General features: G+C 38.3%; 1 protein-coding gene and 1 pseudogene across 1 annotated transcript; both read left to right on the top strand.

Annotated features, from left to right (window-relative positions):
* The first annotated feature begins 298 nt into the window (after nucleotides 1-298).
* On the top strand, nucleotides 299-21,753 carry CALB1 (calbindin 1). Its single transcript, XM_090282919.1, has 11 exons — nucleotides 299-471; nucleotides 879-955; nucleotides 6,626-6,700; nucleotides 13,525-13,608; nucleotides 13,716-13,772; nucleotides 16,901-16,978; nucleotides 19,382-19,437; nucleotides 19,525-19,564; nucleotides 19,694-19,747; nucleotides 20,511-20,582; nucleotides 20,886-21,753. Exons 1-11 carry the CDS (start codon nucleotides 393-395, stop codon nucleotides 20,997-20,999), a joined length of 786 nt encoding a protein of 261 aa, XP_090139045.1. The 5' UTR covers nucleotides 299-392; the 3' UTR covers nucleotides 21,000-21,753.
* On the top strand, nucleotides 4,682-6,071 carry LOC150004646 (tubulin alpha-1A chain-like; annotated as a pseudogene).
* Nucleotides 21,754-26,702: the final 4,949 nt, after the last annotated feature.

The following is a 26,702-nucleotide window of genomic DNA, read 5'->3' as shown; positions in this document are numbered from 1 at the left end:
ATTTATGTGGTTCTACCCTGTATCAGCTTTCCTCCTCCACCTGAAAATCAAAACCTATGCACGTACGTTATTTTACTGTAATATTCAGGAGTGAGATATTTTCTGAATCAGGCAAATGTGCGAGAATGAGTGTCTGAGCTAGGTCCCCCTTCCCCGCGCCTGCAGTTTTCCGGGACGGGAGTAGAGGGGAAAGGAAAGGGTGACGGGCGGGCAATGAACGGGGCGGGGCGATGGGCGGTGCAGGCACTGGGCGTGGGATAAAGGCTGGAACCCAGAGCAGCGCAAGGGGCGGGGACCTAAGCTGTGCTGGCCGAGCAGCACCGTGGACAGCGCCCGGCCTACGGCTTCTGCGCGCTCACTAATACTCACTCTGACACACACTCCGCTGCACAATGGCAGAGTCCCACCTGCAGTCGTCCCTCATCTCAGCCTCACAGTTTTTCGAGATCTGGCTTCACTTCGACGCTGACGGTGACTATCTCCTCTTTTACCTGTCTAAGCCCCACCCCCTGCCTCTTCGTCCCCTTCTCTGCCAGCCTCTGATCCCATTCCCGTGCTCCTCTTCTTAACTTCTTCTCCACCCCTCAGGTCCCCATTCTTACCTCCCGGTTGGCGTGACTGTCAACTTGGAAGTTTATATATTGCTTCTACGTTACCCTAAACCCAAACTTCTTTCTCCCTAAGAAACTGGAGGGGACAGGGATTGGGGAACACTGCTTACCAAAGGTCCCATGGCCATGCTCAGCATGCCCACCTCTGGGTTGTCCAGATCCCGGCAAGAGAGAACCTCTGTGGTGGCCAGAAAGACACCTTTCCTGAACACTGAACATGGAAGGGACTGGTATGATGTCTGACAACTGTCGTCTCTCTCTTTGCAGGAAGTGGGTACCTGGAGGGGAAGGAGCTGCAGAACCTGATCCAGGAGTTGCAGCAGGCGCGGAAGAAGGCTGGGCTGGTAGGTTCAAGTTGCAAAGAAGGAAAATATAGCTCTTTTACCCTCTCATAAAGAGCCAGGGCGGAGCAGCTGTTTCCAGGGCAGGTGAACATCTATTGAGAAAGGGCCTTTCCAAATTGCGTAGGGGAAAGAGAAGGAGAGACAGACAGATAGACAGAGGGAGAGACAGGGAGATAAAGAGAGAGACAAAGGGAGAGACAAAGAGATAAAGAGACAGAGAGAAGGAGACAGAGGAAGAGAGACATACAGAGAGACAAAGGGAAAGAGAGAGACAGAGACAGAGTCAAAGAGAGATTCCCTAAAGGGAAAAATTGTGCAATCTGAAACCGGAATGTTTAAATCCAGTTTCTATACTCGCAGTGCTTTAATGGTGTATAAGAGGAAAGTATGTGTGCTAGAGACCTAGCAGGTCAGCACCCCCTGGGGCTGAGTCAGGTTAGGTAACTTTTAACTTCTCTTTAATTGTGTGAAAAGCAAGGGGATAGAAATACATCTCTGCCTCTTGGTGGTCAGGAAGCAGATCTACCGATTATGAATCTTTTTCTATTGCCACTTATTGTTGTTGTGTTATTGATGTGGTTAGAGAGATGGGATAATGCCTTGTCTTGACCTTCTTCACTGGAGGAAAGTTGGACAACTTACAACATGATAGTCAAGAATTTAGCAAGAAAGGTGTTCACTTCTTTCAAAAGGGAGAAACTCAGAAGTTAGAAATGTAAAAAGTAAAGCAATTTTAACAATTCAATATGTTGCTAAAACGTGATACTCTGATAGAAAGCATTTATGGCATTTTGAAAATAAAGTATATTTGTAATTTAAGTCATTTGCTAATTAAACAAATGACAATTCTTACTAATTCTAAATGACTTCATTTGGTCATAAGCTAACCTGTTAAGAAAAGATGCTATAAGCATAAAAATAAAACACACCCAGCTTTTAATCATAGATGAGAGGATTATATAAATGAAAATAGGTTAAGAATTTTACTAATCTATTGAGATTTATGTAAGACTGCATTTCAAAAGCAGTGCTGGATTTGGGCTAGTTAGATGTTACTCTTTGGTTTTTTCGACTGCCAATAGAAAGAGATTTTATATTACAGATTGTATATACAGGATGTGGCAAAAGTAGGTTTACAGTTGTTCATATAGAAAATAATACAATAATAAATAATAATGCAAAATAAAGTCTGTGTTTCACATATTTGCAATTGTAAACCTACTTTTGCCCCACCTTGTATGTGTGTGTATGTGTGCATGTGTGTGTGTATAAACATATACATATATATATTTGGAGGAAAATATAGGTGTGTGTAACCCTTAGCTGATCATCACATTATATATAATGTACTAATAGAGCTACATTTTGTTCTATGTATAACACACATCTCTGTCCAACATATTCAAAAGACTCCCAGAGGTCTTGAAAATGTAATCCATTACAGAACTATCAGTTGCTAAAATCATTGACCGAAATCATTGACCGAATCAATTTAAAACCAGACAACACTCTAGGGATTGTTTTACCCAAGTTTAATATTATATAAATCTGGAAGTATAATTGAACGGGATCAAATAAAATAGAAAATGTTTTATACATTCTTTCTCTTTACACCCTCTCACACCTTACACCTTACCATGTAAATAACTTCATGCAATACTATCATTATAGCTCTATGTATTTTTGACTACTAAAGCAAAAGCAACTCTCTTTGTCATTTAAAAATATATATTTAAAACAACTGATTGGAAAACTCTTACTTGTTAAAAAATTTCAAAGTAAACCTTGTAAAAGATACTTCCAGCAGCTAAATGATTACATTTTAATTTTTCTGTAAGTAATTTTAATATTGAGATTTATTTTCATCTTAGAAATTCAAATATTTAGAAACCACATTTTTCAGATTTTTCTTTTCCTCTTCCCATTTTAATATTTGTACTTTTTGTAAATAATGACTTTATGTTAGAGCTTTAAAAATTTTAGATCTTAATTATTTTTTCTATTGCCTAAACTTCAATTTTAGAATATTGTAAACTTTAATTATTAGGTTATAATCCAACAATATAAAATCTGAACACAGACACAGTATTATATGAAGTTGCCTAGTACCTTGATTATTGACTATTTTTATGGATTATGTATATAGTATTGGAATAGTTAAACTCTAAATAATGACCTGAGATGGGAAGTTCAGGTACCAGAAAAACAGTTCACTATGCTGCTGGCCTCACTGTAATAAACCTTTTACATATTTCTTCTTCTTCTTCTCCTTCTTCTTCTTCTTCTTCTTCTTTTTTGGGGGGGACATAAAGATTGACCTATGTACAAGGTTTCTTTTCATTTTTGGCCTTAGGAGAACAGATTTTGCTACATTAATGGAAATGTTTGGCTCATTGTATGAATAATGCAAAATTTCAAAAAATTCACTAATAATAACTATAAATGAATATAGTATTAATGAAGTATAACAATCCAATATATCTTCTACCTTTTTACACTACACGTGGTATTAAGTTTTTAAATTTGCATTCATTTTTTAAAGCTTAATTTATTATTATTATTATCATTATGTTTTGCACTGTTTAAAACATTGATTTTGACATAGTTATCATCCACAAAGCTCACAAACTAAATGTCAGGTCTGTTAGTTAACCTAGTGGTAATATATGATTTTAAGATTTAAGAATGAATGCTTTGTCTTCTGTTTACTTTAAGAAATTATAATTTACATTAGAACTTAAGAGTCCCACTATTGCCAGTTTCATTTTCTTACAACTGTTACTTTGGTAAAATTTAATAAATGCAAGTTGAAATTAATTGATACTAGAAAACTTTTTTTTAAGGACTATGTTATAATTAAATTGCTTAATTACTATCTGCTACCTCAATTTTATTTACAATATTTACTTTGGTTCATAAAGGATTTTGTATATCTTGTAATAATGATATTCAGCCTCAATATACCCCTTAAATTATATTAACCAGTCTATCCCTAGATCAAATAGCTGGTAAATAGCACATTTTTTAAGTTATGGCAACTCTACAGAACATAGAACAGGATATTAATAAAGGCTGACCTACTTTAAACAGGCTTCAGTGAATGTAACAGGGCTGTTTTAAAAGGGCTGTGTTGGAGACCACTGGTCTACATTCAACCTCCTGAATACTAGCCCTATGCTCAGATCACCACTTAACAGTTCATAGATCTCTTACTTGTTAATATGAGGAAAGACATGCAATAGAGCAGATTGAGGGGAAAAGCCAAGTGATCAAAGCATTCACTTTGTCACTCTTAAACATACCTTATTGAACTAAAACTCATGGGAGAGAGAACATCATCTCAGAAAAAAATGGAAACAAGGAAAATACTGGAACACTGTATACATAATCAGTGGCCTAATATAAAATCACCAATGTTTCTGTCTCTAATAAAAGTGTAAGTAATTTTTTTATCTGACATATTTTTCTGATGTTTACTTTTTTTACTTATTGAATTAATGAATGTCACTTTTGTGTTAGAACATTCTTTGTTTACAAGGTGAGTCACTCCACAATTCTCAACTTTTTTGCTTGTCCAAACTGAAAATATATATTATTACCTTCCATAGATGAAATGTGTTAAATAAGGACAATGTTATAGGACAATTAGTATAACGATATGAAAGAACTTCTTCTGAAGCAATGTTTAAAAGTACATAAACATTTGGCAGCCGCAAAGCAGCAACCATGCATGAATGTATCTCCATCCATGTTGACTAGGCTGGTGTCCAGATTGGTAAAGCCTGAAAGCCTGCTGGGAGCTCTACTGCCTAGAACATGGCATCCAGCCTGATGTCCAGATGCCAAGTGACAAGACCATTGGGGGGGGGGTGGAGATGACTCCTTCAACACCTTCTTCAGTGAGACAGGTACTGGCAAACACATGCCCAGGGCAGTGTTTGTAGACCTGGAACCCACAGTCATTGATGAAGTTCACACTGGTACCTACCGCCAGCTCTTCCACCCTGAGCAGCTGATCACAGGCAAGGAAGATGCTGCCAATAACTATGCCCGTGGACACTACACCATTGGCAAGGAGATCAGTGACCTCGTCCTGGGTCGAATTTGGAAACTGGCTGACCAGTGCACAGGTCTTCAGGGCTTCTTGGTTTTCCACAGCTTTGGTGAGGGAACTGGTTCTGGGTTCACCTCACTGCTGATGGAGCATCTCTCTATCAATTATGGCAAGAAATCCAAGCTGGAGTTCTTCATTTACCCAGCCTCCAGGTTTCCACAGCTGTAGTTGAACCCTACAACTCCATCCTCACCACCCACACCATCCTGGAGCACTCTGATTGTGCCTTCATGGTTGACAACGAGGCCATCTATGACATCTGTCGTAGAAACCTCGATATTGAGCACCCAACCTACACTAACCTGAATAGGTTGATAGGTCAAGTTGTGTCCTCCATCACTGCTTCCCTCAGGTTTGATGGAGCCCTGAATGTCAATCTGACCGAATTCCAGACCAACCTGGTGCCCTATCCCCGCATCCACTTCCCTCTTGCCACATATACCCCTGTCATCTCTGCTGAGAAAGCCTACCATGAACAGCTTTCTGCAGCAGATATCACCAATGCGTGCTTTGAGTCAGCAAACCAGATGGTGAAATTGACCCTCACCATGGTAAATACATGGCTTGCTGCCTGTTATACCGTGGTGATGTGGTTCCCAAAGATGTCAATGCTGCCATTGCCACTATCAAGACCAAGCGTACCATCCAGTTTGTGGACTGGTGCCCCACTGGCTTCAAAGTTGGCATTAATTACCATCCTCCCACTGTGGTGCCTGGTGGAGACCTGGCCAAAGTACAGCGAGCTGTGTGCGTGCTGAGCAGCACCACAGCTATTGCTGAGGCCTGGGCTCACCTGGATCACAAGTTTGACTGATATACGCCAAGCATGCTTTTGTCCACTGGTATGTGGGTGAGGGCATGGAGGAAGGAGAGTTTTCTGAGGCCTGTGAGGACATGGCTGCCCTAGAGAAGGATTATGAGGAGGTTGGTGTGGATTCTGTTGAAGGAGAGGGTGAGGAAGAAGGAGAGGAATACTAAAGTTAAAACGTCAATGGCACTGCTTTTACAGGGAAGCTTATTCTGTTTCAAACATGAAAAGTTGTGGTCTGATCAGTTAACTTGTATGTAGCAGTGTATACTCATACAATTACTGGCCTATGCTTTAAAACATGAAGCTTTTTTGTTACAGACCCAGCTAGTCCACTTCTCTGAAGGGTTTGAATAAAGTATTCCCTGTCTTAAAAAAATAAAATAAAAATAAAAAAATAAAAGTACATAAACAGTGATTATTACATTTAAATTCACTATAGGTTGTAAACTGAATAATTATGATGATATTTTAAAGGATAGCATATTCTCAAGACAAATAATAGAAGATAAATAATAGTGATTGATTCAAAAATAGTCATGATAATTATAACTGCTTCACTGGAAACCAGCAAATACTGTATATCAGTTATGTCTTTAATTTTTATGAAAATAGTTAACCATTACACATATTCTAAAGGGTTCCAATTCTGGCTTTTCTTTGCAATAAGTTATTAACATCATCACAAGCATAACCAGGTTTGGATTTTATTTTTATAAACTTTTTACTTATTTTTATATAATTTTAGGAGTTATCACCTGAGATGAAAACTTTTGTGGATCAGTACGGGCAGAGAGATGATGGAAAAATAGGAATTGTAGAGGTAAGAAACATGCATTTTTCAGACACAGTTTTAATAAATGGACTTCATTTTGTAGCTGTATCAAACATGATATGGCAAGACCCATTCAGAGTCTTATTTTGCCTAAGTAACATGGTATCTTCTGCTCAGAAATACAAAATAAAAAATTGTTGATAAATTAAAGAGATCCAAGAGTTTGCTGAATCCTCAGCCTAAGTTTAGCACAAGGCACTGAGACCAAGTGTCAGCACAGACCAAGTGTCCAGCTTCCAGGTACACACCCATCTCATGACCTCACCTGACTCACTCAGTACAACACCAGCCATGTGCATGTTTCACGGGTGTTTCTTATCATTCAACAGAACAAACATTTCTGTTAAATATAAAATGAAATGTTTTCAGTTCCTGTGAGAATGTCATGGCCAAAAGCTGTGTCCTGGTTTCTGAAATCTATTTTAAATTGGCAAATGGCTTTAGTGAGTGAGTATGTTATGATGTTAGAGATCTCTAAAAGTTCAAAATATGGGATGTCAAATTTTATCTTTTAATGATGACTTTTGTCTGTGAATCAAGGGGCAAAACCATGATCCCATATTAGTGCTTCTACATTCTCTCACTTCCAATCTTTCAGATGCTGATGTCTCACCTACTCTTTAAGATCTCTCCTACTACTTTTATCTCTATTTCTATATGAGAAATTGAGTGGATAGATTTCCTAAAAATTAAGAAACTTCTATTTTAAAATATGCTAAATCACAAAAATAATTATGTTCTTTATATAATGTATGTTATATACATTGTATTAATGTATTAGATTGTGACATATCCTGGATATTAACATGTAGTCATAATTTATCTTTGATTCAGAGAACTAACCTGGTTTTCAAATAATTGATCTAATAGGACAGCTGTGATATCAATGTGAAATACACTTTTAAATAGCTACTACAAATAGTGTTAAGGAAGGACACACTATTATTATCTTTGTAATTAAAGTAGTTCTCTGGAGTATGCAGTTTCCTTTGCTTATGTGTAACTCGTTGTTATATAAAGAGATAAATTTATAATAATGGGACTTACAGGTTAAGAAAGAGGCCAACTGATCCAAATGTGGAATCATGGTGCATAAGAAGATAACTTTCAGATCAGCTGAAGCAGAAATATTAAAGGGAGAGAAATGAGACATATAAGATGGAATGGAAGGTTTAGGTATTCCAACACACAGAACTTTTGCTAGATGGGACCCCTGGTGAAAACTAGCCAAAATTCCTTATTTTAATGATGAGAAAACTGAAGCCAGAAAAGTTGAATGATGCATCTAAGTTCCCACTGGGGTGGAGTAAGAAAACCTAGATCTACCTCTGACCCCAGAATGCTTTTCATCAATCTGAGTTCATTAGCCCAGGCTCAGGAAGTGGGGGTGGGGTGACAGTTGGAAAGGAGAGAATCAGGGACCTGGAGGAGGGGAGACAGGACAGTAGGAGGGGATAATTGGAGGACAGAGGGGAGAAATGGTTCCTGTGAATATCTGTTCTGTCCAGGATGGTTAAATCAGGGCAAAGAGAGAAGGATCGGTTCTGAAACACTTGGAAAAAGAGACAGAAAGCTCCAAATCACAGGTAGAAAATGGGTCAGAGGAGGGGAGTACCTGCATTTATAAAGTGCCCTCTGGTGTCACAGAAAAGTAGTATTAAATCAAGTTCATCCCTTCTGTTTTCAACCTGTCATAAGGTGTCACTTGCTAAAAAATCTGATATATAACATGGGACACAAACATAGACATCACAGCCAGCTACGAAGGAAAGGAAAAACCATATCATCCAAAATTAGTACTTACCTACCCACTCACACCTTGCACCATGAGTCTGGTGTTCATAGAGAAAAGGCTGGATTTGCCTAAATGTTATGCCTACTTAATAGGTGATTTGTGACTCATCAAAATCTAATCTGAAGCCCTGGCCACTGTGGCTCAGTAGGTCAGGCGTCTCTTCACAAAGTGAAAGGTTGCCGATTCAATTCCCAGTTAGGGCACATACCTGAGTTGGGGCCCTGGTCCTTGGTCAGGGCGCTTGTAGAGGCAATAGATCTCTCACACATCCTTGTTTCCCTCCCTCTTTTTCTCCCTTCCCTCTCTCTAAAAATAAATTTAAAAAAAATTTTTTTAAATCAAATCTGAGTAAACCAAATAACATACATGCAGCAGTCTGTTCTCCTGGTGGGAACAGGCCAGATTGATTAGTTCTAATTGTGGAAAAGATCAGGAAAGATAGTGGTTAATTTTCAAAGTCCTGTCCTTGTGAAGTGACTTGACACTCTCCAACAACGTTTTTTTTATACCTAAAAACACATAAAAAGAATGCTTTCTTTTTGAGAATCTAAATAGATTTTAAAATTCATACACAGTTAAGTAATAGATTGTTAACATGAAGTCAAAACAGGAGTATTGACATTCTGAGATAATTTAACAAATGTCATGACAGTTAAAAATACTCTAAATTGATGGAGACTAATGACTATACTGCAGAGAAGGCTGATTAAAATAATTAAAGAGGAAGATGAATGATTTAGCAGATAATGGAAATTCTCTCCAAGCTTACATTAAGTATAGGTGCTTCTCTTGATAGGATGTGGAATCCACAAGCTTGCACCTGACCCCTGGGCTTGAGTGGGAATCCATCCTCCTCTCCACTCTATTATGTCTATTTGTCCATGTCACTGCATCCACTGAAAAGATAGATCTAAAAGCTATTTTATTCTTGAAATGGTAAGAGCCCTCCCAGGGAAGCAGGCATTTCCCTAGCAATTCCCTCCTTCTATAATGGGATGTGACCATGTGAATTCAAACACAGTGAATATAATTTTCTAGCAGACTACTATTTTACCTGAGAACTTGGGGAGATGACAGACAATAAAATCTGATTTAAAGCTGAATTCTGGATAGATTTTTTAAAATGGTTTATTAGGAAAACTTTTTTATTGAAGGTTTTTAACTGAGGGTGATGATAGTAAGGGACCAGTGTCTCCAAATCAAGAAAATCAGGCTGTCCAACTTCATATCTGGCTCAAACTAAAAGCTATGTGGTAGTAGCCCATCTGGCCTCAGATCATCCATCTCCTTGGCTGTGAACATAGATGATATCTGAGTATTGACGTCAAATGTGACAATACATGCCAAGCAAATAGATAAACTGGCACACTGCAAAACTCAATAAATGTATTTGCTATTACTATTTAAAATAAAAATAATTCATTGGAAAATCTACTACACTCTTCTTAATGCCAAGACTTTTCCCTACTTCTTATATAATTTGTCAACTTCAAACTGTTAAATTCAGGTAGACTTAAATGTATATAAGCTAGTTTGCTTTCCAAAATTCCTGGATCCCCTTTTCATTGGCTACGAAAAACCATTTCTCTGGTACCCAAATTAAAAGCAAATGCTTTGCTAATACTTATTGAAGGAGGTCAACATGCACCAGGACTGTCTTAAACATTAGGGATATGCTCTGTGTGAGCTTTGCTGCATCTCGTTCAATCACTGTTTCTAGTGAAATTGTCTTTCTCCTGGTACTTAGCTCTCTCATTCTATCTACTTCCTGCTTTGAAATTGTTTGCCTCCCTGTAAATTCTTCCTAGGGTAACTGAGTCTCCATACCCCGGTACATGCTCCCAGCACAGCTTGGTGCCACAGCAGGGATTTCAGTCGACTCCAAACATAAAGCAAAGGCTCTGGGATATGACAGCCATAAAAGAGGGATGTAGAGAGCCGCTGTAGGTTCAGCTCCCTGGGAAGCAAGCCTGCCTGGAAGAAGAGAAATGAGGAGTCTTATTAGAAGTACTCTTGGGATCAGTGCCTGTCAAAGGGTAATGGAAAGACAGGACTGAGCAAAGGGAGACACGGTGGACTGTGATACAGCCCCACAGAAGCTTCAGAGGACCCCACAGTGTGCTCAAGCTGGGAAGACCTTTCAAAGATGTCCCAAGTTTTGAGTGAGAGGGTTGGGCCTTTTTATGTCCCTGTGACCTTGGAGACACAGCTCTCCTCAGCCAGGTCACCTCTTAGAGACCTGACAGCTGAGGCCACAGCAATACCCCCAGAACCTGAAAGCAACCCTGGATGGCATGTCACAGTGTGCATCCTGGCCCACCCAAACCTCAATAATGTCTGCAAAGAAACTGTACTTCACTTATGCTAACTGTAAACAGAATCAGCAGCCTTCACTTACTGAGTTATTAAAATGTTGACTGAAAGGTTTGAAGGTGCTGGTCAAGGAAACAGTAAGCAGGAACAGACCCTGTCATCCAGGCATACACAGACTAGTAGGGCAGTTGGGCGAATGGGAAGAGATGTTTGCTTCCTCGCATTCAGTGACAGACCACCTGTGCTCACAGATGAGTCTCTGTGTGGCCACACCTATCTACCCTCCACTCATTACCTGGCATCATCCAGCCCATGAAAACGTTTTGGAGTTCATAAAAGAGCAGACAGGCAGCCCAAGGACTACGAAATCACCAGTAATCTTGGGATAGGCAACAAGACACTTCTCTGGTCAGCAGTAACCTAGTAAATATGAGATGAGGAAACCCTGTCTAACACCTGCACTGAGAGACCCTGCACTTTGCAGACATGGTCTGAGGCATGGGGCCACCACGCTGAGCAGCACACCTGGAAAAGGTGGTGCTCATTGTCACCGCAGCCCTGTGCTAACCACATGGTCACTGCTTCTCTCTCAATGGCTGGTGTCTCTTATTACCTTCTACATGTTTACAATTTCTTATGTCTACAAAATATTATGTACTGTACTCATTTTAACATGAAGAGTTTAGTGAAATTAAAAGATGGAATATGTTGCATGTACATTTTTAAAAATAATTAAAACAAGTAAGAGCAAACGGCATGGGCAAAGAAATGTACATTTACACTGAAATAAAGAGTGATTTTGCCATCTCTACGTCTGACATTCTGAAGATCTATGAACTTCATGCGAGTTATATGAATTTTAATTTTTGAAACAAAGATGGTTACAATTTTCGTAATTTACCCTTGGCCATTGTTTACTAGCTTGTTCTTTATTTTTTGTGTGTGTGTTTTCATGTATTTGGTAGATTTTTATAATTAGAATTTAAGAATAAGCACTCTTTTTGGTTCAAAACAAAGCATTTTAGAATAATTGTGAAAATCCAATATAAAAAACTACAGTGAACACAGGGAAACAAATTATTCACTCTAAATCATGTTAAATGGGTATTTTCATAAAGTAAAGTTATCAACCAATCCACAAAATCTGTCAGGCACATAAGATGCTGAGTGCCTCATGGGGCACTTAGGGGATGGAGACCAAGAATGGCGTCTGCCCTTCTGGAGTTGACAGTTTATGTGGACATCCACCAAAACCTTGCAAACTATCTGACAAGTCCCATACCAAAAAAATACAGGAAGGCTTGGCTTTGGCTAGTTTCTGTTTCCTAAATGAATGTTTATGTTAATGTTCAACCAACTAGTGGTCTTTGGTGGCCTTTGTTCAGAATAAACAAACACATTTTTTTTTGACTGAGCCACACTAAACATCTTTATGGATGTTTGCCCCTGTCCCTTAGTTTCAACTTCTTATGTAGTGCCTATAAACAGAATGGTTCTAATTTGAGATGTTATTTTAAAAATCAAAAAACAAGGTAAGTTAAAGGACATTTTATACAGGCATGAAGAAGCTGAAATTACTTGCATATCAGGTAAACTGATACATTTTATGTTAAATTTAAAAAATTTTAGTGGACTTAAATTGATGAAAAAATTTTTAAAGTGTGTTTTCAATAGTTCAGTAGAACTTTTGAACATATGCTGACCTTAAGGTTAATCTAGCTCCCAGGTTCTCCATCTGACATCCAGGGACTAGGGTCCATGCCTGCAGTTCAAGGTTTCTCAGTTTCTAGAAATTATAGGTGTGGTGTGAGTGCATTCTTTAACGGTGATGATGTAGCCATTCTAACAGATTCTCACAGTCTTTTTGCACCCACTACATTTAAGAGACATTGGATTTTATGTCAACTGTTTCTTTTAGTGGTGAGAGCAGAAATGGCCCAGGGAGTTGCCAGGACCACAGTTAATTAGCAGTTGAGCCAGAAATAGAACCCGGGCTGCAGTGAGGCCATCAATCCAGTTCCCTCCTTCCCTGCATGCAAGAGATAAATTATATTCATCTTAGAATGGAAGATGGAGCCCTTTTCTCCTCAAAAAATAAAGAGGGCATTGAATTTATGAAATGAGATCTAAGGAGAAATGTCACAGGGTCACAAAAGAAAGATTATAAAGTAAATCCAAGCCCCAGATTCAAGCAGCAGACATCCCTATCATTCCTTAGATCCCACTGTTGATCAGAGTTGTCTTCTTCACCTCTTTCCAGAGTCTTACAATTGTCTTGGGCTCATCTTCCTCTTCAGACTTGGGGATGTGCTTCTTCCTGGCTCATTCATATTACTGTTTCTTTCCTGCTACATGAAGTGCATGGCTCATGTGTCCTGTTCTTTGTGCCTGAAAGGAGCTTGTGACACAGGACAGAGGGAGGGTGTAAGCCACTGGCAGGGCTGCATGATGTCATAAAGGTGGAGTCGTCAGCTGCAGCCACTGCCCTCACCAGGGAACAGTCCAGCAGGGCAGCTAGGCTGGGGAAACCATGGCTCTCCAGGACCAAAGTATCAGGAAAGGAAAGTCAAGTCTAAAGTGTTTCCTCTCTTGGTTTTCTAAGCAATGAAACTGCCCCCAAAGAGCATGTTCAAGAAAAACTGAGCAGTAGCAAATGCCACAGACTTGCTTTCAGCTCCTCACACACTTTCTAAATCTTTTGCAGCTGGCTCACGTGTTACCCACAGAAGAGAACTTCCTGCTTCTGTTCCGATGCCAGCAGCTGAAGTCCTGTGAGGAGTTCATGAAGGTAAGAGACAGCTGTCACTGGGTAGAGGCTCAGAATGCTGCTCAACTTAGGCTGAGTGTTGACTTTTTTGTAACATGTTGGTTTTCCTTGTCCACAATTACTTACAGACATGGAGAAAGTACGACACTGACCATAGTGGCTTCATAGAAACAGAGGAGCTAAAGGTAAGCAAGTTCTTCCCTTTGAAATGCAATTAAAACTTTGTAGCTTTTTAAAAACCTCCCATAAAAGAAACTGATGTTGAGCAATGGCACATTTTCACCCACATTCCCACATCATTAATGAAGAATCAAATAAAAAGTGAGAATTCAAGTACTTCTTGAAATTCTGTTTAGCAATGCAAGAAATTAACAATTTATATAACACAAATTGTTATATAAAGTAGATATAACAAATACTAAGCTGAATATGCCACTTCTTTTCATTGGAATTTGATAGTTTATTTTATAAATTAAATACCTATATAAGTAGATTTCTCTTTCAAGAGAAAGAAAAATTAACAATTATTAGACACTTACTATCTGCTAGATACGTTACACACTACCATGTCTAACTGTGAAATCAGTTTTACCCTCTGTAAGGAAAAGGTAACAAGTGGAGTGAAGTCATGGCAGCCTCACAGAAATCAGAGAGTGGGTCAGCATGTAGACCCTGCCTTATCGGCCTCACAGCCTAGATATCCATACACCCGGCCACCTCTCAACAATAGTCCTTATAGCTATAACATATAATTGATCAGACTGCTAAAAAGTGCTACTTTAAAAATGAATATATCTGTTCACATCCACAGACTACAGAGAAGTTGGGGAGGGACAAGGGGATATAACAGAAAGGCCAGGAGATCTGAAATTGTTGTTCCCTGGACAAATCTTTGTATCATTCTGTCTGATCTGTATATCTGTACTACGGGGTAACAGTACATTCTTCTCAGATTTATTGTGAAGCTCAAGTGACATGTTGTATAAGAAAGATTTTGTGAAATTCAAGGCAAAATAAACTATCACTCATGAACTCAATAATTTACTAGCCTTTCAGAAATACGGAAGCATCTGTTTTTCACTTTCTTATATCAATCCCAAGACTTCTCAGTTGAGGAGACCCTATTCTGACTATCTTCAAAATATGGTGACTCAAAGGGAAACATATTCATATTTATTGAGCACCTACTACATGGCAAGAACAGTGCAAGGTGCTTGAAATATATTTTAACATTTAATTCTTACAGAAAATTTGCCCTGGCTGCTGTGGCTCAGTGGACTGAGCATCGGCCTGCGAGCCAAATGTTGCTGGTTCGATTCCCAGTCAGGGCACATTACTAGGTTGCATATCAGGTCCCCAGTTGGGGGCACGAGTGAGAGGCAACCACACAGCGATGTTTCTCTCCCTCTCTTTCTCCTTTCCCCTCTCTCTAAACATAAAATAAAAATAAATAATAAAAAAATGTTTAATTCTTACAGAAAATTTACCAAACAGGTATAATACAGCTGTATTCCCGTTATACAAGGAAACTAAAGTTCAGGGATATTGGATAATTTTCAAGATTGCACAGGTGCCTGGGAAAAAAACCACATGTGGACCCAGACAGAATATACAATGATGTCACAACACTCTCACCACCACCAGGGGCCAGACCTCTGTTCTGAGAGCTACTCCTCTGCAGCTACAGGGAAATACAAATATGAATGTGGGTTCTTGGTCATGTTGGACATGGTTTGAGTCATACATGGGACTTGGACCATTTCAAGATTGCTAAGACATAATTTACCTATAGCCTCTTGAAAATGTAAATATTTGTAATGTGAAATAACCAAAAATAAGGTCTTTGATAAACTTGCAGTTCAACAATGTAGAGCCCATAAGGAGATAGCTAAGCTATTGTGTTTTTATCCCATTGAATTAAAAAAATTCTTTTAAAAATTACTTCACGTTTATAGTGGAAAGCTTAGCTCATTTCTAACACTGACCTCAAAATATTCTAAAGGTCTCCTTCTTTGTTCTAAATTTTGTTCTCAGAAAGGTATTCTAAATAGAAGTCTTCCTCTCTGGGGAATTTTGAAGATAAGTTGGCATTCTTTTTTAATGGATCTTTCAAGAAAGCTAATTTTAAAATCTATAATAGAGTAAAACATCGCTTGCTCTCAGACACGACTATGAACCTCAGTCCCGAGGTTTCTCCCAAGCTATTTTTGTGATCACCATTTTTGTCTCTGGTGAGGATATTTAACCCAATTAATCTCTGACAAAAGCCTCTGATGAAATTCATCCCTAACAGATAATTTTGAATTTTCCACGCTTCACTTTGGATTTGAAGTGGAATGTTTGAAGTGAAAGTAAATTTATCAACCCGCATCCCTAAATGTCTCTGCTTGTGAAAAGAATGAAGTTATATCAGCCCCAAAGAGCTGGTACATTTGGGAGGGACAAAAACTTCTGCAGAACAAAAGATATTCCATCCTCCCATAATGTCATGCACAGATATGCCCATTTTCCACACCGGCATTAATCATTTTCCAAGAAGACAAGGAGTCGAGAATGAACAGCACTAGACAAAAATGAAAGACTGGTATTTGCTCACATAGTTACACTGTCAATTGTATGGCAAGATTTTGAAAAGCTTTTATGTCTCTGTCAAAAAAATTTACACTCACTCTTAACCTCCAGCTGTCAAATTAACAGTCATGTTTTTCATTCTCTCCCTATTCCTTTCCATGTTAATATGATCACATATCCTCCAGAGGTGAGATGACATCTCCTGTGCCCAACTGTGCTAAAAAGTTCTGGTATTGTGACTGTGTCCTGAAGCTAATGGCCACTCTCTGGGGAAAGGAACTTCCTGCTGGCTATAAATGATATACTTGAAATTAGAGTTCACTGATAGTCTCCCACATAAAATATGAAGTACAGAGAGGGGATTTGTGTTCCTGCAAAGTCACCTGATTATCAGTGAAGGTACTGTTATCTAGAAATGCATACATGGAGCTGGCTGGGTTCACAAGTATTTGCTCAGATTCCTATACAGTGTACAATTCAGATACTCCTTTCACTGAAACCATAAAAGCAGAGTGTCACACAGACAAGGGAAGAGCAGCTCAGGGAAGGGCAGATACCATACCTGTCAATGGCAGTGTCTCTGCTGGAATGTCAGGAGGACCACATGATCTTGTCACCTTTCCAAGCTCCTCATACAGTCCTACCTTCAAAAAGAGACTTTCTTAGCACTTCACAGCATGTGAAGCAGAAGCATACTGTTTGTTATTGATGAAACTTATCTGAGTGTTCTCTGTTTTAACAGAACTTTCTGAAGGACCTGCTAGAAAAAGCAAACAAGACTGTTGATGATATAAAACTAGCCGAGTATACAGACTTAATGGTAAGAGTGATCCTGAAAAGACTGTGGCCAAGAGCCTTGCTCATCCCCAGGCTGCAGAGAATGAAATAAGTAACCCATGGTGTGGGCACCATGCCACATAGGTACCATTTAACTTGAAAAACTAAATATGTAATGATGCCAAGGCCTTGTAAGTTTCAATGCTGCAAGCTCAATAGAAGAGCACTTCTCTTCTTGTGGAGTTGGTAATTTTGTCTATCTAAAAATCACTGGTTTTTCTTAAAAGCCATTATAATTATATAACTAAATTCTGTAACTTATACATATGTAAGTGACATTATAGATATATAAACTATATCACTAAAAACTTTTATTATAGATGTTCTGAATCATTTTTTTATCACTACTTGGGAAATCATAGATTTTGTTAGAATTTAAAAAGAACTTATAGCTACCTTACTCGTTGAGACACTAAAAATGGGTATTTTTACCTCTTTTGCTTTTTGTTATTTTGGAATATTATCTTGGTGCTTTGGGTGAGGAAATGCAACTATACCTTTATTCTGATGTTATGGTGAACAGTAGAAGTTAAATCTATTGTAGAATGTTGAAAATAGAGCCAAGAAAACTGCCTTACACACAGGCACTTACTGTTTTAAGAATGAACATCAAATAAATTTATGAAGTCCCATATAGGATCATCCCATGCCCTTGAAGTTAGTTTCAGGTGGGTAAAGTTTGCTAATTTTGATTCATTATAGCATTAGGACTAAGAGGATTTTTCCTAAACTGATTAAGCTATGCACCAATATTTTGGCAACATTATTTTGTTTACTTTTTGAAATTCAAAGTTTCATTATCCAGATCAGTACAAACTTACATGTCCATCCTTTAAGGACTATAAAGATACAGTGAATTCTTACCTCATGGATTTAAATAAATAATCCAGAAAATGTAGGTGCATATTATAAAAACTATGTTATATTAGATTGATTAGTCACCCTGAGGAGTAATTTTGTCAAGGATTTGGTTACACATATTTGACTTAACTGAGATTCACTTTCAGCCTGTCCACTTATTTAATGAGGGGGAAAAAACTTCTAGAACCTAACTATTGCCTTATTCATTATACAGTGACATTTATTATAAAGTGGTGAGGAAGTGTCCTCATCGAAGCATCAGCATCCAGTTGTGTCACAGAGGGCAGATCTAAGCACTGACTAACTTTTGGGAAAAGGACAATAACCTACATTTACCAATTTTCTGTTTTGTACCAATCTTAAGGGATATCTATTTAAAGTAAAGACTCCTTTCCAGATAGAAATTTGAAGTAGCCTTTTTAAAACCACTCAGATGGGAGTTTTCCCCTGTTGGATTAGCCTGGCATATCTGATTAAATGTCATAAACCAGTTCAAATCTGAGAAGCAAATTAATCAAGAACTAATTAAAATTTAAATATATATGTGAGGAAATATTTCCCTACGGGCACTAAACTGTGTGATCTGGTTGTCCAGTGTCTTGGTACTGCTATTAGTGAAACAATATTAGAACTGATGATCAATTAATTATAAAATGTGTCAGTGTAAGACCCTGAACAAATCTGCCTCCCACCACAACATGCCTAAAGAAGCTCCATTCTGACCATGATCACATTCCTTTATGAACAGAAATAATGCACTTTTCCACGTATTTAGTATACATATTTCATATATTTCATACATAATTCTCTATTTAATATAGCATAGCAGTATTTCTACCTTCCTCCCAGTGTGTCTGGTGTGTGGTATGTGTACATGCCATGGGCAGGTTTGGAGCTTTACAGAGTATCCAGCAACCAAGTGTAACTAAAACAATTCCAAATTACTCAAAACTTCTCTTCTCCAAGGATTTATTCACAGTATTTGACTATTGCTTCTGTGTTGACCCTGTTATGCTCTAAAAGATAAAACAAGTATTTATTTTCATACTATTGTTTTGGAGAGTCAGGACATGCTGCACACTGTCAGACAGCATCTCCCCCACATCTTGATACATATAGGGGTGGGTAAAAGTAGGTTTACAGTGTATGTGAAACATAAAATTTATTCTTATATTGTTTATTCTTGTATTATTTATTTGTTTTTTATTCATTACAACAGTAAACCTACTTTTTCCCACTCCTGTATATGCACATATTTGCAAGAAAAATAAATGACAGTATTGTAGAAGCCTAGTTAAGATCACTACTCCAAGTTTGACTATTCTAAATTGTTCTGAGGAACTTTGGCAATTACACAAGTTATAGAATTGAAAATTTGCACTGAAAGTTTAATAAATGCTATTTCCTACAACTTTGCTATTTATATAAGTAATTGGTAATTCAAACTGCTTTATTTTGAATTTTCTTCTCCTTCATGCAATAAACTATTCTTCAATGGCTACAATAATGACATTCTGTCTTTCAGCTGAAATTATTTGATACAAATAATGATGGGAAACTGGAATTAACTGAGATGGCCAGGTGAGTTTAGGACTGTGCAAATATTATAATCATAAGCTGTCCTTGTCGAAAAATCTAATCTATTAATGTTATGTTTTCTCTCAAAAGATTACTACCAGTGCAGGAGAATTTTCTTCTTAAATTTCAGGTAGTTCTCTTTTTTTCTATTATAAGTAGTATTTTTCTTGAACAGTTAGAATGTGGGAGAGTGGCTGAGAAAAACACAATGAAATCTACTAGCAACATTTTAAACTTTGCTTTCTTCTCTATCCTCCAGGGAGTCAAAATGTGTGGGAAGGAGTTCAATAAAGCTTTTGAGTTATATGATCAGGTAAAAGTTTGTTCTTTTCTATAATTCGTTAGAATTTGGGAAATGCTGACTGAGGAAGAAAACCTCAAATACAAGGTTCATATTAAAAGCAACATGAGCTATTAAAATCACCCAGCTGATTTATTCTCATCATAGGAAATGTATTGTGGTGTTCCAAGTTAGGAAAATCTTGATGCTAAACCCACACTATGACTTATCTGCTATGAGGATCCTCTGACCCTCTGTTCCCTCACTCTCCAGGTGGGATAAGGATTAATCTGAATAAAAATATCCAGCTATCCAGCAGATTCCCCTCATTTAGTGGAAGGCACCACCATCTGTATGCACACGTATACATGTGTGTGTGCATAACGGTTGTTTGCAAGGCCACTAGTTAACCTCTGTTACTTGCTCTAAAGTCTGTACTCTGACCCAAACCAGTGTGACACCAGGCCAGTCACATGACTCCCCCAGGCCTCCGTGTCCTCACTCATATAAATATATGGTGACCACTTATTTCAACAGGAGGTGATGTGAACATGAAGTGAAACATTAAATGTGAAGCTTTTTGAAAAGGTCAAAGTATGTTACAAATGTAAGGTGTTGAATGAAAGGCACTTCAGATCTATTTTGGAACTTTGGAGCAATCAGAAATGTGGGGATCCAACAAAAGGGTTAGAAAACTGCCCAGGACGCAGGAGGGGATTTTCTGAGCATTCCAGTTGTTTGCATTGCCCCTCATTGCGATAGTATTGGGGTACCTGCTCTGTTTCTCCTCCCTCAGGACGGCAATGGATACATAGATGAAAATGAACTGGACGCTTTACTGAGGGATCTGTGCGAGAAAAACAAACAGGTAATTAGTTACTGTGCACTTACCTCCTAGGCAGACTTTAAGGATCCATCCAGACACAAGCACACACCACTTTTGGAACTCTAAACATTTACAGAGGAGCAGAAGTAGATTTCAAGTCTTACTCTGATTTGGTAATGTGATTAAAATATTTTAAAACAACCTTGTGATTACCCACATTTGTGTAAGAAATAATCCAACTTCTCTCAATGGATCGATGTAAAGAACAGTTTTCATGTCAAATTTTTTCACTGGGCCATGGTGGAAACATGTAACTGGACCGCATGCCCTCTGTGTTTTGTGCAGGATCTGGACAGTAACAACATCCCCACCTACAAGAAGAGCATCATGGCCTTGTCAGATGGAGGGAAGCTGTACCGGACTGACCTCGCCCTCATTCTTTGTGCTGGGGACAACTAGGGTTGTGACCACAGCCACTCACTAGTGATACACTGTATCTAAAAAATAACTGTGTACTATAAGGGAGTAGTCTGTATTTCCTTTTATATGTGTAAATTTAACTGCATATAGATAACTTCCCAGGGTGTGTGGCAGTCTTTTCTGCTTGTTTCTATACTGTTTGAAATGTACAGATTTTGTAACCACACTGAAAAGGAGATTGTCTATGCATAGGCCAGTCAATACACCCATTTAAAAAATAACCTGACATATTCTTGCTTTCATACATAGACCTGGAGATTTCCCTAAAAATTCCACAAGGATTAATCTCTAAAGTTCTAGTCTATGATGTGTTCATGCAAATTTTTCACTGAAGCATTCTTATTTCAGACAATCATAAGTCTATGGCACAAAATTGTTTTAAGCTGTATTTCCAATTAAGAGGAATGTGCTTTTGCATCTAAAATACCAAAATATCTATCCATAGTTAGTTCATGTGGCTCTATGATGACAAGATTTAGTTAATCAACACATCTCCTGCTTGCACCCACAGCCATCTACTGGTTCAAGGTGATGTGATGACAAGACAGTGCTAGACGATGTGTAAATGTGTATGAAAATGTGTCTGCATTTTCAACAAGCCCTCTGTCAGAGAGTATGGCCTCAACCCATTTATAAACTGTTGTCACATGCTTCAGATGATAATTATTTTAGTAAAATATGGTTTTTATGCCATATTCTGCATTATCTCTGATTAAAATATATGTGCTGAATATCCTAGTGTCTAGTTTGTGTCCTTCCTGGAATTTCTTTCCACACAGAAGTGTTCATTCCCACCAAGCATTCTGCTGCCTCCAAAATTACATTCTAGTTCTAACAACTTTACTTTTTAGTACATCACTGAATTCTAATGTAAAATCATAGCACTCTGATTGTTGAGTCTTATATCAATAACTATGTATTCTGTGAATTCTCTATTTCATGTTGACATGAGCACTCAAAATAATTGTATTTCTATTTGCAAATAGTTTCAAATAAGTTTAACATATGAAAAGAAATGTTAGTGTAACCATTCAGCTTTTTTATAAAAGGAGATTTAACACATCCTTTGATCCCCAAGTTATAGTCTGTGTGTCTGTTGCTGGAAGGTCCCACTCTGGGTCAGTCCCAGTGGCAGTTGTGACTCCTACTGTGAAAGTCTTCATATCCAGGAGTTCGGAGTCTGTGGTCCTGAGTCAGCTTCAGTGACCTTATCTAAGAATTCAGTGCCAAATTTCTTAATTCATAGAAATAACATTTAAAAAGTTGTATGTCTTATTCCTGAATGAACAAAGAGGACATCTATGCAAAAATGGAATTTATAAAACCATGTGGGTGGCAGGGGCTTCACTGCTGGTGAGTGAGCCACTGATGATGAATAAGGAGAAAAGTGAAGCTAACCTCTTGTATTTATGTTGAAAACATTGGTGGCACTTACCCACTATGGAATACCTCCCACCCTGTCTTGCTGATGCCTCATGGAAGGGACAAGTGCCTCCAATAGGAGGGTCATACAAAGAAACTTCAAAAGTCCAAATATTTGGAGTTTTTTAATCCAACTAACTTTAAATGTTTCTTCATTAAGGATCTTCACAGGAACAGGAGGGACACACAGCTCCCTCCATCTCATCACCAGGGCCTGGGACTGTCAGCAGGAAGCTGTGTCACAGCAGAGAGGACACAGCTGGGGTGTCTGTGCCCAAGGCCCCTGACACCAATCGTTGCTGGCTGAGGGGACTGTCACAGCTGGGCTAAGTCTGCAAGGTGACTGCAATGACCATTACTCCAGTGACTAATTAGCACAGTGGCCGTCACTCCCGGTCAAAGGCTGCACAGTGACCACAGTGACCATCTCTCCCATGCAGAGCCAGCGCAGTGACCTCAGCGACCATTACTCTCGGGCAAAACTGGCATGGTAACCTCGCAGACAGCCTCTTACTGACAGCGATGGAGACAAGCGGAGAAGCTGTACAGGTTCACACCTGAAGTACTGTCGGCAGAGGCAGTGAGAGCTGAGATGCAACCATGCGCGGAGAAGGTGCTGCGCAGGATGGGCCTGCCTATGACCAGACATGGAGGATGCAGGTCCTGGTCCAACCAGGGAATCAGGGCCATGGACCAGAGCGTCTGTACAGAGGCCCTATGTCATTTGCTACACAGTTCTTTTACTTCCACCCTTTTGGCTCTGGAGGCTGTGTCCCTAAAAACTACTTCGTCTGTGGAAAGCTGGGCAGAACCCACATACCACAGCTGGGAGCCTGAAGGGTGCCCATTGGCTGGTGCAGCTCGGGTTCACCGAGGGTCACTCCCTCCTCATGATCCCAAACAATCTAGAGCATGTACAGCTGACAAAGGCGCATGTCCAAAGCACGTGCACATCAATTCCACAAATAAATTTCAAAAATGCCACCCAACAGAAAATTGGTTAAGAAAGCAAGCTTTCCACAATAAAAGGATGTCCAATGGAAGTCACCGAGGTTATCAGAAATAAGGAGAAGGCGATCCTACACCCATCACAAAGGCCAAGATTGAGATTTGGATGCCAAGGACAGTGTAGTCGGAACACAATGGACAAAGCCTGCCTGAGGGAGGGTGGGGGGCCAGCCGTTAAATGAAGAAGATGCTGGACCAGGTAGCAGAATCCACTCTCTGAAAACATGTCCCTCACACCAACGTCCCTCTAGTTCATCAGCCCAATGGACAAGGCAACTATATCTTTCACTCACACACTGGGAGGTTGTAACAAAGAGGATGCAAAATGAACTGCTATGCAGAGAAAAGGCAGAAACAGAGAATACCAGGTGATTCCATTGACACCAGCTCTCAAAGCAGCTGGCCCTGCTATAAAACAACACTGCTTCCTTTCAGGCACAGAAGAGTCTTGATGGGACACAGCAAAGCTTCAACTCCTAGTGGCATTTCTTCCTTGGGCAGTGGCTACTCACATGTATTCATCTTGTAATAATTTGTGATTTATGTCCTTTTTTTTTGTCCTGCATCAAGTAAAAGGCTGAACCATTCATGGTGTGTGACCTGGGTGGAGGAAACAGTGTGCCTGGGGAAGAGCAGGCAGGATCTTCCTCAAAAACATATATTTCACATGTTCTACCTTTAACCCAACAATTATTTACTTCACAGTTGAGAAATGTAAGATCTTAGAACAAAATTAAAGGGATTGAGGTTGAGAATGAATCTATGAAAGTATAATAATTTTTATATTCAAGGAACAAAATAATGTTGATCAAGAACAAAAGAAAAATAATAGGTTTTTCCCCCAGAAAGACATTTGCAATAGAACCATATTTCATGAAGACCCTATTACTGTTTGTTTGTTTAAATCAGGATCCCAAGAAATTGGTCCAAATGGGCAGGAAACATAAGCTTGACCGTGACTTTGGGCAAGTCACATCTATGATGGCCTTAGTTCCCTTAACTGTACAACCAAGGGGTTGAGAATAGTATCTTCTAGGCTCTCCCAGCTCTAAAATTTTATTATTCAAAATCACTTAAATTTCTACTGATTTAGTTTTCAACAAGAACCATAATGAAATACCTGTTACTCCATACCTGAAACATTTCCTGGAGGTGCTTTCATACATTGTCAGATGAGTGATATTGTTACCAATAATCCTCACTGTAATTTTCTAAGTATTAGCTCTTCCAACAGTGCAGTAGAAGAAGACTGTTAGCAAAGGTACTAACTGGAGTGACAACATTATGATTCTTAAGGTAAACATTGATATGATTACAGCTCAAACGTGGTATGTCACCAAATATAGTGACTGTGCATCAATAATATTTCTCTTTCAGACTTCCGAAGAAATTTCTTCCTTAAGGATAACTTTCAGTCAATTGATATCCCATGATCTCTTTTCTGTCCTTTTTCCATGCTTGCAAGCTTTGCTCACTCTTTCATTATTTGTTAATACAAATAATGAAGCAAATGCTAACAGATGATTGATACAAGAAAAAATTGTATACAAGCTCAGACAAATCAAAAATTTTACACTGCCACAGTAAGACCCAATAGGTTAAAAGAGTAGAAAAGTATTCAATAAATAAATAAATATGTTTGAAGGAACTATCATTTTTTACTCATAAAGTTGGTAGTTTGAAAGTGAGAAGACACCATGTTGGTAGGTATTTGTTGAAATTGGCACTATCACACAAACCCATAAAAACCTTAGGAATAACAATTTGGAAATGTATGTCAAGGGTCTTTAAAAGCTTCATAACCTTTAATTAATAACAATATTTCCAGGAATCCATCATGAGGAAATAAGTCCAAGTTCTAAAAATGTTTTATGCCCAAGGAGTTCTTCCCAGGTTTACATATTACACTGAAAAATAAAAAATAACCTAATTCCAAAGATAAAGAATTAAAATGATAAATATAAACAATGAAATGTGAAAAAATCATATTTATGAAAAAAAACAGAATCTGATTTATCATACAATCTCAACTGTTCAAAAAAAAGGGAGGTTACAAAAATATTGTGACAAAAACCAATATTTATAAAGTTATAAAATTATAAACATAATGTTAATTTTACCAAAAATAGGGATATAGTTATATTTGTTGAATTAATGGTGAGAAAGAGTATATATTCTGGGGGGGGCAGTTAAAAGGGCTGAAGATGGCTACTATGAGAAGAGACCGTCAGAGCAGGCACTATGGTAGTACTTTTGTGTAAAATATACAAATTACTTTTATATAAATACAAATTAAATTAAAAGGTAAAGTCTGAAAACAAATATACCAAAAGTATTAACAGAAGTTTTCTTCAGAAAGATAGTTTTTTATCCTCTCTATTCTTTTGTATTCTCACATTGTCTATGACAACCATGTCTCAGAAAGGAGGATCTACCTTTCACATATATGTTTTACATTTTCCATGGTGTTTTTATTTCTTGCATCTCACTTAATCCTCATAAGAGCCCTATGAAGTAGTCCTGAATTTATAATGAAGAAAATAAGAAGTGATGTAACTTATACAAGGTCATTTATATAAATAGTGGCACTGTATTTTTCCTAAACCACAGAGGTATCTATAATTTAAAGAAGACGAAAAAAGGATGATATCCTAAAAAACCAGGTCAAAGCTGGTACAGTGGGATGTCAAAGCTACTTCTTCCAAAACTAGAACAGACCCATCTGTGTACACACCTAACTGCTGGTGCAATAAGGGTTTCCATGTGGGCTTAGAGCATATATACTCAAACAGAGGAACCAGACTCTGTGGTAGATCCATTCAGAGGAGGCAAGGTACAAGCTACTGCCCTCTTCTGGAAAGCTGGGCAGTGGGGACAGTCAGTTTGCTGAGTATGAAATGAGTGATTTCTGTGAAAGTAAAATAGATCTTTTAAAAATATTAGCTCAAAATTATAGCTACATAGGCCTGAGACTGTGGCTTTCTTATTATTTGATTCTCAGGATGACAAATTAGTCAAGCCAAATATGAACTGAAATGAAATGATACACAAAAATATTTTATAAGCTTTGTGCATCTTCTCTACAAAGATAATCTATTTCTCTTTGAATCTGAGGCAGAATTCGACCTCTTTGGTATCGTCTTCTTTGAAATCTGGAGACAGAATGAGTTACTTCCTCCTGCACACATTACTACTGGTGGAACGGTACTTATCACAATGCGTCATAAATAATTATTTACAGATCTGTCTATC

This window comes from Furipterus horrens, unplaced genomic scaffold (assembly GCF_987537825.1).
Source record: "Furipterus horrens unplaced genomic scaffold, mFurHor1.1.pri manual_scaffold_7, whole genome shotgun sequence".
In the NCBI taxonomy this organism is placed as follows: Eukaryota; Metazoa; Chordata; class Mammalia; order Chiroptera; family Furipteridae; genus Furipterus; species Furipterus horrens.
The sequence above is the reverse complement of the archived record's forward strand: the minus strand, read 5'-3'. Positions and strand labels throughout refer to the sequence as shown.